The 20,071-nt window shown below is 32.1% G+C and overlaps 2 protein-coding genes across 2 annotated transcripts; both read right to left on the minus strand.

The window, feature by feature from the left end:
* Positions 1–868: 868 nt before the first annotated feature.
* LOC108480019 (carbon catabolite repressor protein 4 homolog 5) lies at positions 869–5,984 on the minus strand. The gene is made up of 14 exons (XM_017782916.2): positions 5,480–5,984; positions 5,099–5,262; positions 4,913–4,978; positions 4,767–4,819; positions 4,299–4,380; positions 3,724–3,770; positions 3,161–3,248; positions 2,860–2,952; positions 2,712–2,744; positions 2,467–2,564; positions 1,888–2,026; positions 1,628–1,713; positions 1,469–1,553; positions 869–1,320 (listed from the first exon to the last, which is right to left on the minus strand). The coding sequence occupies exons 1-14, from the start codon at positions 5,808–5,810 to the stop codon at positions 1,252–1,254; spliced, it is 1,434 nt and encodes a 477-aa protein (XP_017638405.1). The 5' UTR covers positions 5,811–5,984; the 3' UTR covers positions 869–1,251.
* Positions 5,985–12,789: 6,805 nt separating this feature from the next.
* LOC108479192 (CRM-domain containing factor CFM3, chloroplastic/mitochondrial) lies at positions 12,790–19,644 on the minus strand. Its single transcript, XM_017781648.2, has 10 exons — positions 18,678–19,644; positions 17,354–17,807; positions 17,135–17,265; positions 16,561–16,905; positions 15,994–16,150; positions 15,623–15,915; positions 15,474–15,533; positions 13,819–13,902; positions 13,374–13,650; positions 12,790–13,206 (listed from the first exon to the last, which is right to left on the minus strand). Exons 1-9 carry the CDS (start codon positions 19,500–19,502, stop codon positions 13,432–13,434), a joined length of 2,568 nt encoding a protein of 855 aa, XP_017637137.1. The 5' UTR covers positions 19,503–19,644; the 3' UTR covers positions 12,790–13,206; positions 13,374–13,431.
* Positions 19,645–20,071: the final 427 nt, after the last annotated feature.

Genomic DNA, 20,071 nt, shown 5'->3' on the forward strand with positions numbered 1-20,071 from the left:
ACATTAAATCTAACATATCACGTAAATTTATCATGCAAGTAATATATTGTATTCCATTTATTTAATTTTAATATTATAGAGATTTTATTATATACATATCCTCTTTAAATTATTAATAAATTTATATTTTAATTATTTAATTTTAAAATTTATAAAATAATTATTAAATTTTTAAAATTTTCATTTAAATCATCAAATAATTTTAACAAATTATTTGTATCACGATCTATTATGTTTTCCTTTTCAATGTTCAAGTATCGAGTTCCAAATGACAATTAAATAATTAATATGATAGATTAATATCCATCGACGAATTAAAAAATATACCTTAAATTTAATTCGATCAAACAGCCAGTGTTGGAGATTAAAAAAAAAACTGTTAAAAAATTTTGATACGCAAATTCACAATATTTAATTGTTTCAGAAAAAAAATTAAACTGTAAAACGAAAAAGCCAGACAACATTAATTTAATGATTGTTTTATAACTTCTTAATAGTTTAATAATATATTCATGCATTAATACTGTTTTTTTTTTACAAATACATAATAAAATAAAATCAATACATAGAAGACAACATAATTCACATCACAATTATACGTGATGAAACTAAAAATTATGCTTAGTAAAACTCCAACTCAAATACTAAAAGAAAAAAAAATTAACCTTCCATTATCACTACAAGACCTCATTAGCTTTTCAATTTATTTTTTTGTTAATATCATGATTTTAATTAATATTTTTCCTTATTGGTTTAATCTCAAATCTATGTCTCAATCCACCGGCAAAAGCCCTAAATCAAATAATAAATCAGTCAGTTTAAATCAAATCAAATTCTTAATCACTAGCAAAAAAAATCTGAAAACTGGTTTTACAGCCACAAACTGTAATCAAATCAATTGAACAAAACTATTTCCACAATTCTCATTAAATAACAATCTAATATCGACTTACATCAGGATTAAAAGTTAAAACACCGAATCAGATAAAATTAGAAATTAAAAAAATAAAAAAATTGCATTATCTACAAATGATCTATTTGGCTCACCTGCATAATTCATAATGGCACTTCTTTGTTTTCCATATAAATATAGAATCCGGCTCCGGCTCCGGTACATCAGTAGTTTTCTTCGGAGAAAAATTGAATGATTTTGCGTTTTTCTCCCTATGAATGTCAAAGAGGATATTTCTACATAATTTTCAGATCCCCAAGAAAACCATAATGTTTATAACTCCATAGAAAACGTAACAATCAGGGTTCCTTGCAATCATCAGCAAAGGCCAATTCACATACAAGAGCAAGATGGTCGCTACCCCACCTCTGCAAAGTCATAAATTCTCGATTAATATACCAAGAACTCGACTCATTATACACTTTGTTAATCGATTTATAACTAACATCCCCCACATGGGATGTTAGTACAGTTATGTAATGCTCAACCAAGCTCACTAAATTGAACAAGGGGTACCTCACTAGGAAGGCTTGCATTCCTTCTCAATACGTCTACAGGCAATGTGTCGAGAACTTTCACAGGAATAAGTTCCCCTGTATGCCTGAACGAAACACTGAAGTTAGTAACTGAAAGTTCCCGAAATATGTGGACATTTTCAAAATGCAATCGTTATACCATATATAATCTACAGTTCCCATAAACTTGGAGTGGTACGATGTTGCCAAGGGCTCTCCATGACTATCTCTTGTTCTATGGCTCCCCTAGAAAAAGAAAAACCACTATTTATTAGACAAAAAGAACCAAAAAGAAAGTTTGGATTCAAAATATTAATTACGAATCATACAAGACGATCATGGCTTTCTTGCAAGGCCTAGCCATTTATTTCCAAAGTCCAAAATTATAATGAGAGAGTAAAGGAGCTTGAAAAAACTTACAGGAGCCCCAAGATAAGCACTGGAAAGGTTTAATTTGTGCTGCAGATGAGTGAAACCTTTATTGCCAGTTGCAAGAACTAATTCTTCATCACTCCATGAAGACGTTAACTGCCTGGAGAAAGGCGTCCAAACATGGTGCCTGATACACCAAATCCAGTTAAAAGCAAATAAAACAAACGAAAGCTATGTTATTTATTGTATCCAAAAAGTATACATTCAAAAACTAACCTCATATGCACTCGCTCACATTAGTGTATAACAACAAGTACTTGTACAGAAGGTCTTTTAATATAGGATTCTGAAATTGACCTCAGCAAACAACTTTTTATCATTTTTATTAAACTACCTTATCAATTCAAAACTGAATTACTTTCAATGAACTCAACTGCGACAATTTCACATTTTCCAATATATCAATGGATATAAAATAACATCAGTGAATATCCAACTTAATTCATAATTAAGCTGATAAGTTCAAAACTTTGTGCAAGGAAAGTGAGCCACTTCAGATTCGTTTCTCAGTCTCCTTTCAAAAATGCTTCAAAATTTTAAAAGAAATCTAATATATATATATAAAACCTGTCTATATCCTTGTTTTGAGCTCTAATTTTTCTTCTCTGCGATGAATGTTCAAGTTGCCCTGAAATCTGTCGGCGATCATGGAGTTGGATATTGAGCTACAAAATGAAAATCAAACTACAATTAATGATGCATATAGCCTGTCAATCAAAATAATGCCTCTCAGTTAAAAAAAAAAAAAAAAAACAAGAATACTTAAAGGATGTGGACTTCAAACTCTACAATCTACAAGAACCAAAACTCACCTCAGATGATGCCAGAAATTGATACATAGCACTCTGGAGACAAGATGAAAACAAGCTCAAGATACAAATGGGCCAAGCAGAAACTAGATAACTAATTGAATACTGAATCCGTATGTATTCATGTAGTGGTTAGATTGCATGACCCCACCTGAGGAATGCTGTTAAAATCTCCTACAAGTATAACGGGGATGTTGCCCCATTCTTGTGATAGCTTGTAAGCCTTCTCAAGAAACAGCCGGACCTAAACCATTGCATGTCATATTTCTAAGCATCAACAGCTTCAATAATAAAAGACAATGGGATCCTAAATTAGAAAGATTCCCCCACCCTCCATAATTTTTTTAAAGGAAAAAGGCACAGGCAAGAACGTTTAGCATAAGAGGACCTGGCATTAATTTTGTGGTGTAGAAAAATAGCAAACATCATGCTGAGCACTCAGTAGTCAGTACCTGGCCCAGCTTTATGTCTCCACGGTTTGGGTTGAACAGCACATGTATATTCCCAACCAATAATCTTCGACTTCGCATTTGTCTTTTCCTGTATATTCAGTTTGCAAGAAAAGGTTTTTAAAAATTAAAAAAATTCACCCAACTAATTATCAATGAAAATTTTCCTCTTAGCCATAAAACACATATGTGACTTTCTTAATAGTTTACCGTCCAAGTAAAGCCATATTTTATCTAAAATTTGTCTTAAATTCAAACTAAATCCCATCAATCATCACTAAGAGGCATCGATAAAGGGGAACAAACTTACGAACCTTGATGATTCTATGGTATACTCCTCGATCCAAAAGTTACCACTTACTACATTTTCTTTATTTAACCCAAATTCATTTAAGTGATAACAACATTCATTTTTTAATCTTATTTTGATAAAATAGTAAGCTAAAGTTTGTTAATTTAAAAAATTAAAAGTATATCAATAAAAAACTGACCAAAGGTCACCAAACACAAGTAATTCCTACTGCAATCTATACAAAGTAGGATGTGGCAAAAAAGTTTAAACTTACTTTGATGGTTTTGCATGTGAACTAGACTCTGATTGATGTCGATTCATCTGTATAATGAGAATTATTAAACATCCAGGCAAGGAACCACAGAAATTTACCGCTAAAATAAGTATATACAATAGTAATGGATATGTAATAATTATAGAAAGAGAGAGAGAGGATAATACCAGATTATGTCAAGGGTTCAATTGGTAAAAGTAAAAGAATAAATGCTTAGGTTAAGACTTTTATCAAAGTTTGAGGTCTTATTTTATCACTAAGCCAAAAATAAAGACATGATAATTGTAAAAGTTAGAAGACCTAATATCTTTAGCAGGAAATGGATGGTAGAATTAGAAAAACCAACTATCTCCGCAATTGATAAATTTCCCAAACATCTTTTAGAAATCATCAAAATGAGGAATTGCCTTGAGGGGAACAGAAAATTACATAATTTAGCAAAAGCTCAAGAAAATCAACCAGCTTAATAGAATTAAAACAATTAAGGTTTAACTGATTGGATAAATGACAATGTACTAAAACCTACAACAAGAGGGTGAGATGAGCCATGCAGCAATACATCAGCCCCTAAATACCTTCAAAACACAAAATTGTGCAACATTGTTACGAAGGTCAAAATCCTGGAACTCTATATTGTCTTCATGCAATAGGGTAAATCTGCATTCGGAATTTAACATTTTACAAGTTGGATATAGCACAGATGAACACTGAAAAAGACAACAAGATAAATGAAACGATTTTAATAAAATATAAGCTCAAAAGAAGTGAAACAAACTTTGGAAGGGCCAACTCTATGTAAACAAAAGCCATAAGCATATATAACTGCTTGCGACATCTCTCCAGATGTTTATTAAGCAAATGAGGTGAGAGTAGACTGTCATGACAAATAAAATAGTTGCGATAATAATAGCTCATATTTATCTTCAACACATATGAAGAATAAGCATCTAGGCATTTACAATTATACGCAATAAATGTTGCATTTGGCAAAAATAGAAATTATATCAAATCAAACTTATATTAAAGGAGGTTGATAAGATTACTTTTTTTCATTCCAGAATAAAGCACAACCATCACATGCATCACCCGTGCGAACCTGGAGTAATTTGTAATTACAATTGTGTTAGTAGAAGAAGTTGACGGTATAGCTACTGGACTGGGGGAAAGCACATAGAAAATTTTAGTATACCTTGTAAACACCTTTAAAGCCATTTTCATGCAGAAGATTATCCAAATCCTTAAAACGATCAACCTCCTACAGAAGTAAGAATGGACCATAAGAATATAACCAACAAATAAATTGTCAAGTCTCGCTGACTTCGACTAGGCGAATGTATTTGATTTTAATCTTATATCAAAAGAATCATAAACTCACCTGAAAACACAGGATGTCAGCATTGTAATGATTGACCTCCTTACATATTAGGTCTTTACGTCTATCCCACTTTAAGAACTTTCGTGGGACATTAAGATACAAATCGGGATGCTTTGCTGCATTTTCCACACCAAGTATATTATATGAAACAATGACAACTTTATCTGCAAAACAATGGTTCAAAGATTAGGCAAGGATAAAACAAATTGAAAAATAGATGAAAAATTCATCTTCCCAGAATAACTGAGATTCAAATACATTCTTAACTTTCTAGAAAAGGGTAATATAGAGCAGTAGTAATAAATGGTACGGAATGCTAATGCCCAATGCTCTAACTAACCAAAATACACTTACCATAAAATTTATATGAAATTTTTATACCTTTGCAATCAGAACAATCATAGGAAGAGAAGACCCAGTTGCGAGAAGCTTCCGAGCTTCTGAAATTGTTTCTCTTCTGCCACCGTTTGTGCACCCGAGACGACGAAGATGAGCAAGGACGAATGGCGTGGAAACGATTCCAACCCGGCGGGTTTCGTACCGGTTCCGGGTTTAGAGTTAGGGTTTTTGTTTTAGTTTTAGTTTCAGAAGACACCAATTTTTGCCGCTTGGTTTGTCGGTTACAATGAAATTCTTCAAAGTAAATATGCTTCCGTTTAACGGTGGCGCTCGACGTTTCCTCCGGAATAATTCGGCATTCTTTTTTTGTCATGCTGCCGGAGATATTTTTTTTTTTATGGATAAGCCGGAGAATTATTCGACGACCGACGATTTTTTTTTTCTTTTCCCCCTTGCAGTGAGGCTTGCATACAAAATAGAATAAAAGTATACGATAATAATTTTGTAAAGAATCGGTCCTTTCAAGGCTGAATAATTCGTAGGAGCCTGCTTCATTGAAATTTGGGCCTGTTTATGTAAGCTGCTAACAATGTGTTGCACATGTCTACATGATATTTTCTCATTAAATGGCCTTCGTAGTTTGGCCCATTACTTTGCGGACAAACTTATTTACTAACTTACGCGGCATAATATAACACAAATTATAACCCATTTTAACTCGAAGTATTCTAAAAGTTTTTGTATTAAAAATTGAATTGTATTTTATTTTTGTACTTAAAAAATAGATAAATTTGTTTATATATGTTCTTTCAGTAAAGTTTCATTTATTTCTACTATTATAAATCAGTCATTGTACGTCAGACGTTATATATAATTATTTAATTAGTCTATCAGTCATGCCGATTTTTAATAGTAAAATTGAATAAAATTTTAACAAATAATTTTTTTTTCTTTTAACTTGTAAATACTAATTTACCTATTTTTTAAACAAAAAGAGTAAAATATAATTTACTCAATGTCTATTTGACTTTTACCTTATTAAGCTGAACATCTTGTGTCTAATTTCTATTCCCAAATGCTGAATTTCCATCTCCAACTCTCTATTTGAAGAACCATAAACACACCTAGACAACTTGTGTGTTTAGTTATTATATTTTAATTTGTTTAAATTTAATCATTATAATTTTAAATATGTCAACTTTAATGTTTGTATCTTATTTTAAAATTTAAAATTTTAATTTTAATTTTAATCAAACAATAATAATTAAATCTATTTAATTAAATTTTAGTATTAGTCTAATGGGAAGTTTTAAAAAGAATCCGACCAAAACTCTGTATTGGGGTGATTCTCCAAGGGTTTGTGGCAGGTGCAATAGCTGCACCATTATCTAATACTGCGACAAGTCTAGGTAGAAGAATATCCTATGAATGGGTGTTATCCATTTATGATATTAATATATTATTATTTTACTAAATTTTTAGAAAAAATCTACCTACCATTTGATAATTATTATATAGTATTTAAAATATATAGGCTTAAAGCATCATTTTATCTTTAAAGTATATTATTATTATTTTAATTTATTTTGATATCTAAATCTTTTTTAGCTCAAATTAGTACCTCATGTTACAGTTTGTTATTAGTTCACTTCACTACCGTTAAAAAAAAAAAAAAAAAAAAGCACTAATCGAAACTAGGTGATTATGACTGCTAATGCTATGACTAAATGAGTTAGGGTTTGCATAATAGGGTTTTATGCTTTGGCTCACTCGCCCCAATGGTGCGGGATGTTATGTTGCTAGATAAGTGCTAAGTAATAGAACTTTGGCTTCTTGGTTGAGTTTTGAAATTCAACTTCTTTCATTGTAAAAAAAAACAAAAATTAAAATATGATCCAATTAGAATGTGCCATGTGACATTTTTTAATTGGATTAAAGTATCGCGTGACATATTATAATTAGATTACATTTTAATGAGTTTATTTTAATGGTAATAAGACCAAATCGATAATAAAATGTAACTTTAGATACCAATCTAAAAAAACCTAAAATGAAAAAAATGATATGCGGAAATTGCAACCTTTTTTTTCATTTCCTTTAGGGTACAGTACGTCTGTTGGTTGGATTAAGTTATATCAGTTTGTTGGTAAATATAAATAAGATTATTTGTTAATTTTAAATTTAAAAAAATTAAAAACCTATGGACGGATATAAAATTATGAAATTTAAATCAAAATTATACTATTAATAAATAAAATAAGAACACAATTTACAACAATAGTTTTATACCATTTTGTATCTCTTTGTATAGTAAATATTTTAACGATCTAACCGTTGAATTTATCAATATAATTATTGTAACACCCCTAACCCGTATCCGTCGTCGAAACAGGGTTACAAAGTGTTACAAGTTACCAGTACATACAGAACATTTACAGATTAATCATCAAGCATTCATATTTAAAGCTAGATCACATCTTTATAAAATACCACATTTCAGATGCGCAGAATAAAATACTTGCCTTAGACATTTCAATCCAACTTCATACCCAACAAGCATCATATTGAAACTAGTCATATATATACATGTCATGATATGTATCGTTCTCATACTGTTTTCTTATAAACATATATCATTTATTTCCCTCCTCCTCCTCTTCATTCCACATCCTTAATGTATATAACATTCTTGTAAGTAAGATTTCACAATTTACTCATTAATGCTCATATCAAGCTGTTCACACGAGTCATAGTCACTCAATTATTTATAGTTCGAGCTACAAAGCTCCAAATTAAGATCCGTAAATTTTTCCTAAAACTAGAATCACATATAATTCCACCATAAAATTTTCAAAATTTTTAGTATAGCCAATTAGTACATTTTATTCATTTAAGTTTCCCCTATTTCACTATCTGACAGTTCTGAACTCTCTTCACTAAAAATTAATTATATCACAGTACGAAACTCGGATAATGTTCTCGTTGATTTCTATTGAAAATAGAATCATTAAGGATTCTAAGCATATAAATTTTAGGCTCTAATTAATTTTCTCCAATTTTTGGTGATTTTCCAAAATAAAAACAGGGGAACCCGAATTCATTCTGACCTTGTCTCACAAAATTCATTATATCTCATAATTTACAATTCAATTTCTTACACCGTTTCTTCTATAAGAAACTAGACTCAATAAGCTTTAATTTCATATATTATTCATCCTTTAATTCAATTTTTACAATTTATGGTGATTTTTCAAAGTTAACCTACTGCTGCTGTCCAAAGCTGTTTTAGTTCAAGATGTTTATTACCATTTTTCCTCTAAATTTCACAGGTCATACAATTCAGTCCTTGCTCAATTAGCCCATCTATTAAGATAAATTTTCTCAATTAACATTTTATTCCATCATTCTAAACTATTACACAACCTTTTAAAATTATAATTTTAACACTAAACCTTAATTCACAACTTTTTCACAATTAGGTCCTAAAATCAATTTCTATTGAATTTACTTGATAAAATCATCAAACAACAAAATCAAAGCTTAAAATTCATTTTATTTCATTATAAACAGCCAACACTTATCAATGATAGCTTTTAATTTTGTCCATAAAAGTCAAAAACTAATGAATTAAACACTGGGACCTAATTGTAAAAGTCACAAAAACATAAAAATCTCAAAGAAAAGGGCAAGAATTGAACTCACATATGTCAAAGTATGAAAAAACAGCAGCTTTCAGACCTCCCATGGCGTTTTTACTGAAGAAATATGATGATATTTCTAGATTTTTCAATTTTATCTTGTTTTATATGTTTAATTTGCAAAATTTCCCATTTTGCCCTTGTTTCTCTTTGTCTTTTTTGCTGATTTTCTTGTCCAATCGTCCAGCCCATACAACTTGGGTCCAATTCCTATTAAATCCCTCCTTTTTAATCACTTAAACTATTTAATCACAATTTAATAAATTTCACACTATTTTCAATTTAGTTCTTTTTAATTAATTGACTAACCAAACGTTAAAATTTTCTAACGAAACTTTAACACTCACTTAATAACGCTCCATAAATATTTATAAAAATATTTATGGCTCGGTTTATGAATCAGGGGTCTCGATACCTTGTTTTCAACCCAATTTACCTGATTAATTTTTTTAAATCGAAAAATTTACTAATTAAAAATAATTTTTTTTAAGTTCGCGCTTGGCCTATAACTATTATTTGTTAAAATTTCTAAACTTACTCGTCGGATTTAGTGATCTTGAATCACTGTTTTCGACACCACTGAAAAATTTGGTTGTTACAATTATAATTTTCATACATGTAAATTTTTGAATTGATTCGATCTCTTTATCTTATTTATCTAAAATATTCTATATATTAATATTTATTGAATGACTAAAAGTCTTTTTATATAAAAGCAGATAATTAAAATTTTTAACTTACATAAAATTTAACATATTAATCGTACAAAGATATAGAAAATAATATAAAACCCACTTTAATTTTATATCGATACAAATCAATCTCTTCCTTAAAATTTATATTATAAATAAGTAAAATATGGACACAAATTAGAATAATATTATTAATTATATGATAATCAAGTAATATATGGATTTTAAAGGCTTAATATATATATTGGTCCCTAAAATTGGTAACCTTTTTAAATTGGCCCTAACTTTTTTATTCTTTAATGTTTAAAATATTTTTTAATTTTATATTTTACAATTTCTTGTAATTTACCAAAAATTTAACCAAATTTATTTATTTTTGATTTTTAAATATATTCCATTTTTTATTTCTTTGAAATTTTAACGAAATTTATTGTTTTTATTTTAAATTTATCTATATTCTTTTTTTATTTTCAATATATATATATTTGAAGTTTTATAATTTATATATTTTTTAAACAAATTTTCAAGGTGCTTTTTAAAAAAAAATTAAGAACGGTTAAAAATGAATACAAGTGTCGTCCCCTTCTTTCTCCATGTGTCAATCCCATACTTGTCTACATCAATAAATTTTTAGAAAAATAAATTATGTTAGTATCGGGACCAATTTATTTAACAAATGCTAACCTTAAAGATCAATATGACAAAAAAAATTAAAGGTCAGTGTGAGAAAGATTATCAAATTTAGAAGTGAATCTATATATTAAACCAAATTTAAACTAATTTGAAATAGACGTAAGAGTATTCACTAGAAAACATCACATTGGCAAGGATGAAGTGCATATATTTCCACCATAAGATCAAGACCGTCCCTTTAATCTACGTAGAGGGAATCCAACGGTTGGGGTTTAAAAGGCGTGTAGATAGGTCAGTGTGGTGTGTGTATCTGGGAAAGCTATTTTAGTTTACGCCTTTTATATAATAATTCTACTGTCTTATTTGTCTTCTTGCACGAAATCAGGAAATAATTAAAAAAAGGGACAGTGCCAAATGTGAATCTGGTGAGAATAAAATGGTACGGCCAAATCTTTACAAAGATTCCATCAAATCTCAATCCGACAACTCATGCTACATTGCTATGCGTAGACTACCCTTTATTGTTTGAGCCATTGTCTCTATATTTTTGTCGTGTTTATAAAAATTTTCATATATTATTATATTTAAGTAGTTGGTATTTTTCTTTATGTCGAGAGGTGGACTTTTTCCTGATGAATTATTTGAAATGTTTTCCCCTTAAAAGTTAATGGAATGGGGTTTTATTTCTTGATTTTGTAAAAAGTTGAGTAAGTTCAACGGAGTAAAAATTTCTCGTCATAATGAATTGCACGTGATAACTTAACAATTTTCAAGAAAATATAAGTATCTGTACCTGATATTCTATACAAAGTTAAGAGATAAAACTTGAATTAGAGACAATATTAGCCCGTTGAGATTCATCAACTTTAAATAAATGACATTTGAAGATTATTATTATTATTATTATTGACCATTTCTAGTCTAAAAGAAAAATAGAAGAATCCAAGAGAAATGAAACATAGAAATCATAAAATAACCAGATGAACACGTATTTCAAATATTTATATATTCATAGTTGATGAACCTTGTGGTTTGAAGTATTCTACCAACTAATAAAATTGCTGGGTTGTTGTTATGGAATGAATCAATGATTCAAGACTTGTTAATATAATATGTAGATCTCATATCTTATTCTTAAACTACATTTTTAATAAAAATTTGAATCCTCGAATGAAGACAAAAAGGTATACAAAAAAGAGCTTGACTCTCATCTAGGTTCCAACTCGGCTGGATTGTGCCAAACTTTATTGGTAGGAGAGTTTTTTTTTTTTTGGGGGGGGGGGGGTGGATAGAGTTTGTGTTAGTATATAAAGGAAGAAACAAGGGAGGGAATTACACATCCCTTTTTCTTCTTGTTGAATAAAAGAAAGGGAGCTCCTTTTGGTCCAATACAGGGGGCAGAGAAGGGGATAGAGCTGCCATCTCATGCATTCCGGCTATGCTTAAACCTTTACCTCCATCGTCTAATGTTAAGCAGAGCCAGATGCATGGTGTGGGAGCAACTCCTTCCCCATCCTTTGCCCACCCATTGGACTGAAGGGAGCTCCCTGCTTCATTGCATGCATGCATCATGCATGCATGCATCTTAAATATTTCTCTAAATCATTTGCCATTTTTGTTTATGCTTGCTTGTTTTCCGAGTCTTTTTTTAACTCTATTTTTTATTTTTTCAGGTTTTTATTCAACTTCACGCAGTGATGAAAATGGAGGAAAACAAATTGCAGCTAAAGAGACAGTACTGTTGATGACATACAACACAACGATAATGTCTCAAGATTTAAGAAAGTCCCCTCACCTTCATATTTCCCTTTGCAAAGGGTGTCTACAGAAAAGGGATAATTATGAACACCGTAACAGTGTAAACTTCAGTTTATTTTCCTGTAAGCATGTATGAGGTAAATGAGATTGTTAAATTTGGCTTTTCCTAAACCTTACATTTTTCTTATATTTGAAATTATGTTATTTTGAATTTACCTTTAAGAATTAGTTTTTTTTTAATAAATTTTTTGAGTTTAAAAATATTTCATTAAAGTTTTCTCTTACATAGCTGACATGATTTGAGTACCTCCATAGGCATAAGGCCATTCAAGAACAAAATCTTAGTTCCTTTTAAATTGCACTATTATTTTTTTTTTTCTTTTGAGGTGGTTTCTTTAATTATTGCAGTTACTTGAGGATCAAATTATGGTTGCTTGGAATGGTTAAACGTATAATCTGTAGCATTCAACACATTCATTATTGGTAATATACTACATGATTCCAAGCAAAATATACAGTAATTATGCTACAATGCATGTACTCCTATGATAGGCTACACCATATTCATGCATTTATTGTGTATATGCTAGTTAAGGTTCAATACAATTATATACTTCAAAGGTATAAAATATACATTTCAAAATTCATAATAAGTATTTAAACTCGAAAAAAAAAAAAATCAGACACATCATTACATCTAAAAAATAATCAACATTTACATGTATTTTTATTAAACAAGTTACACTAATTTTTGAAATTCAAGTTCTCAAATGTACCCCAACCTTAATTGAGAAACGAAATACATTACAAAAATGGTATGGCACAACTACCCAGATTGAACCACCTTGTTTCACATACTCAAGCATCAAAACCTTTGATGGTAGTCCATGACACTTGATACATGTAAGCCCTTCCCCAATTCAGTCATGATGTATAAAATACTCGCTGGTAAAAATATGCGCATGTCACGGCCTGAGACTTCACATACCTAACATTATCAGGAAAAGGAAAATATTATGATTTTATGGCTTCTGGAATGCACAGCAGAAAACAAAAAAGCCAAAACAAGAATATTATAGGGGACTTTGAGATGATAAGCTTTCTCATCAGCCAAATGGAATTTCATAGTCCCTAAAGAAGCAATATAATGATTACCTCAAGGGGCTATGGCGAACATGAGAAACTGTTAACTCCAAAATTTTCAGAAACTTGATCAACGATGGCTGCGTAAATTGGATTTTTTAATGTTTGATTGTAAAGATTCTTCATCTTCCCACTCACTGTTGTCAGCCTCATCTTCATCGTCGTCATCAACAAATTCGCTATCACCTTCATCATGGTCGTCAACGAATTCGCTATCATCTTCATAGTCATCAAACTCATTTTTGTATTCATCATCAGTGTCAGATGCTATGTTTTCTTCATCCTCACTCTGCAAACGAGCATTTGACAAAGTTAAAAAAGAAACATTTCCCCCCAACATTAACAAGATATTTCAAATAACCACACTGAAGGCTTCTAACTGAAAACCATCCCCCACTCAAGAAGTTATACATGCAACAAATATCAATAAGAATACTAAGAACATATAGTAACTCACTTCGGAGAGTTCCGAGACGGGATCAAACTGGCCATGCTCGCCTGAGCCCCTATTATTATCATCATCACCATCTTCCGAAGCACCCTACAAAATCAACAATAATTTCTCCAGTTTACTTCAAGCATACCAGGACAGAAAATAAGAACAACAATGTACTCAGCAAGACCATTGCAGGGCTTTTTTACGAAAATAATATAAAATAATTAATTAATTATTGAAATAGGATGAGAAAAAAATTAATTAAAAAAATAAACATTTGCTACAGTAACCCGCCGGTTCCGCCTAACCAACCGGCGGCACCACCCCCACTCCCCCCAGTCATTGCGGCATGATTAGTTTTTTTTTTAAAGAATTTTTTTAGGTACCATTACTGTACCAGGCGGCACCAATAATATTTTTTTAGTTGGTAAATTAATAGGTTTAGCTTTTTTGGTTAGAAGGTTAAATTTGTTAATTTATCAACTAAAAAAAAATTTTATTGGTGCCCCCTGACACAGTAACGGCACCAATTTTTTTTTTTTAAAACTTATCATGCCGCAATGATTGGGAGGAAGTGGTGGTGGTGCCGCCGGTTGGTAAGGTGATACCAGTGGGTTACTGTAGCGGATGCTTATTTCCTTAAATAATTCTTTTCCTAACCTATTTTGATAATTAATTAATTAATTTATATTATCTGGGTAAAAAAGCCCCATTGCATACTCTCTCATTAAATAGGTATTACTGAAGGAAACGTACAGAAATCTACATGGCATACCAGTAACCATAAATAATGTAGCATTATGAGTAGATTATCAATCAATATTACTTCAGAAAGTGCTACCCTATTTTGGCTCAATTCTGTGATCCACCTAACAACATTACCATGAACGACAATGCCTTTCTAAATCTTCGATCTTGATTGGTTTAAGTCAAAGCCTTGAATCTTTCTTAACTATTTACAACTCACCTCTTTTGCAATAGGAAAATAATCTAGTATCCTTTAGTGTTCTTTCATTATTATTACTTATTTTCATGTAAAGCTTAAAAACAAGACCTATATTCTCTTGCAGTAGAGAACCCCTTAAAAAAGGCATGAAAATTGTATCTTAAATTAGTTCAGCCAACATTTAAAACTCATGTCTTCTACTATGAAGAATTACCTGCTTATACCAACCTTTTTTTAAGGATAGCTTAAATATTTAGGCTATATCTTAAGACTTCGCACCATTTGAAAATTGAAATTCAAGGTTTGCATGTAATAAAGATCCTAAATCATTACAGTAGTATGTTAATATCTTATAGCTTAGCAAAAGCGTTGAACTAGTTCAGCATTTTATCTTCGTAACTTTCTCTTATCTCCAATAATGAAATTAGAATCTCATAGTCAGAAGAGCTTTGACTATGAGAGGCAGAACTCTTGAAACAGAAACCAGAATAACGGGAAAACAGGAGAACAAGACATCTAAATTATGAGTAACCTCAGCGTATAATAAAGTGCAACTAACATTTATACAACCAGTTTGGTTTCAACTATTATAAAAATGACTTAGGCCCGACGAAAGTTCATATACAAAGGTGAGTCACGCAAGAAATGGAAGTCCATACCAGTTGCTATATATATATAGCATAGAAATAGAGTTTCAAAAGTGACTGTATATAGGAAAAAGAACACTTACAATTTCCTTTTTCATTTGCTCAATGGTATTCTCCAATTTAGAAATATGCTGACTTAGAGCCTACAAATAGTATGATGTAAGACATAAAAAGCAATATGGAACAATTGTTATGAAGCATAACGATAATATCAGAATGTAAGAGATCAAACCTCATGGCGTTGCATTGCAACTGAGCGCTTCAATGCCTTTGCCTTTGTTAGAAGGTTTCTTGGCCTTATGCTAATGGGTCGACGGTAATTTTTTCCACGATAGTAGATAAGAGCATATCCTTTGGGGACCCTTTCTATTGCCACCAGTATCCCACCACTTTCATACTCCAATAACCTTGCTGAATCTTCAACAAATGCAAGGACCTTTTGTTTGGATATTAGCTTCACAAGTTCTCGGTGCTTCCAATGCAGATGCATATTTTCAATGACACCATCGAAAACACCACGAACACCTAGTATATTATTATACAAACCGTCAGCATTTTAATTCTAGATTCAAATTTCAATCACCAAATGAAAAGATCACACACCAAGAGGTAAGTACGGTTTCATTCTTAAACCAACTCTGCGAAACATAACCCGTTCCTCATCAGTGATTGTTTCTTGGTCATAATCAGGAGCAGCAGGGATCATGGAGGCTTCTATTTTAGCTAGTAGTCTCTCTGCTCTAAGCTTTTTGGCTTGGGCCTGTTTGCATATTCAAGCATGCAATAAATGCCAATAACCAAATAAATAAAATATCTAAAATCATATTGTGAACTGGTAGCAGGTACAAACATGGAAAAGTTTATATCATACAGCAACTACCTAGATGCACTAAACAGGAAACTGATGGATGACCTTCAAAAATAAATAGCAAACTAAGGACCAAAAATAGCAGCCTGTTTCAGATCTTCAGAAAAGTAAATAAATCAAGCATATTTGACAGACGAGATAATAGCAGTAGCCTTTCCAAGAAGCTAGACATGCTTATACAAAGAAGCTTGTATGGTAATTTTCCAATGGTTACTAACAATAAACTAGTAACAGATTCAAAATTGCATATTCTTTTGTGAGATTTTTCATTTCAACCAACAGGGTATAGATATTACACTTACAATAGCTAACTTATGTTCCACGCGTTTTATGAGTTTAGCATGCTTAGCTTTGGAAGCTTCTTCAATCATCTTTTCACGTTCTTCAGCAGATATATCTCTTCCCCAGCGGGCTTGAGCCTCATAAAACTCAGCCAAAGTACCAGCTGGTGCCTGTCCTTTGTCTTCACCTGATTGAGCTGGCTCAACTGCTTTGATCCGGAGTTTCTCTTCAGCATCTTGTATCTGTTTTGTCAAATCTTGTCTTTCTGCCAGAGCAGCTGCAACATTTGTTGGAAGGAAATCTTTTCCGCGGTATATAACAATAAAATACTTGTTTCTAAGCAGCAAGACACCTCCAGTTAAGTTCTGCAAAATTGTTAGTACGCATGAGAAGTATATTCTTCCGTCTCTTTTGAAAGTGCAGCATATCTTAAATGATGAAGAGTCCAAAGAAAGACAAAAAAATGTCATAAACCAGTAAAAAAGATCACTTCAGTATGAGTCAGGAATATGAATATGCAATTGCAATGAGGCAGAAGAATATTATCATGCAAAACACAAGATACCAAAGCCTATAAGTTGTAAAAGAACATACCTTTAGCTCCTCAGCCATAAGCTTGTTATTTGTATTCTGAATACCTCGTTTTACAGCAATCTTTGCAACGAGGCTTTTCTCCCAAAGTTTAATTATTGCTGCTGCCAATCCCTGGTGGTTTCTATTCCTCCCTAGAAGAATATTTAAATAGTGAAACTCTGTATAATGTCACCAACAGAAAAGGTAAAGTAAGAGAGCATGGAGAAAAGGTGAACATACCTAGGGCAAAATGACAAGGAAGTGATTTAGCAATTTTCCGTAAATTTGTCATCTCTGCATTGGTCAGCCGTGGTCTCATTCCAGCAGGAAGAAGCCTGAAAGGTGTTTTATAACCAGGTATCTTTGGAGGAAGTAAATCAGCATCAACTGGAAGTATTCCTGTGCCCCACCACTCAACAAATCGAGGTCCTAGACCATCTAGTAGGCTGTTATACTCAGCTTCCTCCTCAGTCATGCTTTCACTACGTTCTGGCTTCACCACAACTTTATCAGATTTTTCTGAGGTTGAAGCTGAGCCTGTTTCACTTTCTCTTTTGCCAGCAGAAGAAACATCTGGGATAAAAAGAGCTTCTCCTTCTCCGGATTGGGATTTAGAAGGACCTTCGTAGTTACTCCCACGATAGACCACCATAACACTTCCAGATCTCCATATAACTAACCCTCCTGTACGACGCTGACCATCAATTCAAGCCGTGAATATTTCATGTTGTAATAAGTGCTCAGAAGTTAGAAACAGACACCAGATTAAAGCACAGAAGCAAGGAATTATAGAATTTGGCTACACACATCCTAGTTACTTCAAAACCTACCCAAAAAAACAAACAATCCGATCTACCACTCAACTTAAAACTAAATGGCCTGTTACTTATATGGCAAGCTCCTTATTTATGTCCAACAAGCAATTCATATGTCCATGAAACATTTGATCTATCCATTTCAAATGAAAAACTAAATCAATACTACATCATTATCATCATTCACCATGTAAAAACAAAAACCAAAAGTCTTAAATGCTTAATGTATCAACCAATCTATATCTACTCCATAGAAATCAAAATCTTATTACAACTATATTGCTTCCATGATAAGATCATTCAAATTTTCTTTTAGAAAGCAAAATTCTTAGATATAAACTTAACCCCAAGGCTAAAAAACGATCCTTAAGTCAGACATTTATGCATGAATAACAAAAACTCGAACCAATAACATAATCTCGAACTACATTACTCGGACTCTTCATTTTTCATGCATAACAAAAAATTCTTAGATATAAACTTAACCCCAAGGCTAAAAGATGATCCTTAAGTCATAGCCATGCATGACTATGTTGCTCGGTCTCTTCATTTTTCATGCAGTACTTGTGTCTGAGATTCGTATCCGAAATATCGGGATATTGGGATATGACCTCCTTCAAATACATACAAAAACTAATCATATCCATGTCGGATATATACCCGTATCCGACGCTCACAACCGAGTCCAAATAACACCGGCAAAAACAAAAAACTCTTTAACATTTCTCATGACAAGAGCAAAAACCAACCTCAACAATCTCATGAGCAGTCCTCATATCGACGGAGAGAAATTCATGAAACTTAAGCCTAACTAGCTCCTCCTTTCTCCACTTATCATGAATCTTTTCAAGAACCACCTTCGTAATCCCCGCCTTGGGTACATTGATTCTTTCCCTTAAATGCATCCCCATCCTCCTCAACCTCCTAAGCTCCTCATCCTCAATTGTCAGCTCAGCCAATGTTGGCGCCTTGACTGTCCTCTTTTTTAGTAGACCTCCCTCCTTCACCACCACCTCCACCACCGCCTCCTCTCGCTCCCACGGCAGCACAGCTTCTTCTTTTTCTTTCTCTATCAGCCTCGTATCAGGCCGAACCCATTCTCTCTTCAACAAATCACCTAACCTCTCTTCTCCAATCACCGGCGTCGAATTATAATCGTCAGTTCCGTCATCTTCTTCGTCTTCGTCATCTGATCCTAACCCTAAGTTCCGTAACCTGAGAACAATTCTGTCTATAGCGCTTTGCCCTTTATTGAGATACCGAGTTTCAGAGTCCACCTTACCGTTACCGTCCGATTGGATGACTTTTTCAGAAGGAGAAGACCAAGCTTGAAGGGAAGAAGAAGAAGAACAAGAGGCGCCGGTGGATAGGCGATGATACCACGGGTGAGAATAGCGGTTCGAAATGGAACCCGGATTAATTCCGGAGCGGAGAGAAGAGGAAGCAGTGAGGAAACGAAATGAAGGCTTTGGAAGTGAGAAGAAAAGGTTGAGAGAAGAAGAATAGGAATTGGATGAGAAAGGGAGTGGGGTTCTGAGGGGCATTTCCGTCAATCTTGTTGTAGTAATGGCCATTACTCTCTTTTTCTTTTTTGTTATTGAGGATTTGCTGCCATTGTTGTAGCTTTGGTTAAGTGACAGTGAACTGAGGGAGAAGAGATAAGATCTTTTATTTTGGATTTTAAAAGAGAAAAAATTGATATTTTTGGTAATGGATATGGCTGATTTTATTATTGGGCTTTTATCCTTTTTTGCTACTGAATTTTAAAAAGGGATAATTTCATCTTAATGCCCCCAAATTATGGTTTAATTCATAAACTAGTCCCTAAACTATAAAACAATTCAGTTGAATCTTCAAATTAAAGTATCATTTCAATCGAATTATTTTATCAGTTTAACTTCATATTCTTACTGTAAATGCTAATTCTAATTTTGGTACCTATAATTTTTTAAATGATGACATGGCACAATCTCATAATGCCACGTCATTTAATTTTTATATTTGCTATGTTTAGGGCTAAAAGTTATGTTAACACTATGCCTATTAAGACAGACTATTAAATACTAATATATTAAAAATAAGGTTAAAATACCATAAGTCCATGTACTCTTCACAAATTTAAAATTTAATCCCTATAATTTTA

The sequence above is a fragment of the Gossypium arboreum genome, chromosome 12 (genome assembly GCF_025698485.1).
Source record: "Gossypium arboreum isolate Shixiya-1 chromosome 12, ASM2569848v2, whole genome shotgun sequence".
Classification (NCBI taxonomy): Eukaryota; Viridiplantae; Streptophyta; class Magnoliopsida; order Malvales; family Malvaceae; genus Gossypium; species Gossypium arboreum.

What these genes read in the sequence shown, in the direction of transcription:
- LOC108480019 (XM_017782916.2), bottom strand. Translation starts at nt 5,810, where the DNA reads ATGACAAAAAAAGAATGCCGAATTATTCCGGAGGAAACGTCGAGCGCC. An exon ending in CAAAACAAGGATATAGACAG is followed by an intron (nt 2,027 to 2,466) that starts GTTTTATATATA and finishes TTGGTGTATCAG; the next exon opens with GCACCATGTTTGGACGCCTT. An exon ending in GGAACTGTAGATTATATATG is followed by an intron (nt 1,554 to 1,627) that starts GTATAACGATTG and finishes TGTTTCGTTCAG; the next exon opens with GCATACAGGGGAACTTATTC.
- LOC108479192 (XM_017781648.2), bottom strand. Translation starts at nt 19,502, where the DNA reads ATGGCCATTACTACAACAAGATTGACGGAAATGCCCCTCAGAACCCCA. An exon ending in TTATGGCTGAGGAGCTAAAG is followed by an intron (nt 16,906 to 17,134) that starts GTATGTTCTTTT and finishes ACAATTTTGCAG; the next exon opens with AACTTAACTGGAGGTGTCTT. An exon ending in CCGTCTCGGAACTCTCCGAA is followed by an intron (nt 13,651 to 13,818) that starts GTGAGTTACTAT and finishes GCTCGTTTGCAG; the next exon opens with AGTGAGGATGAAGAAAACAT.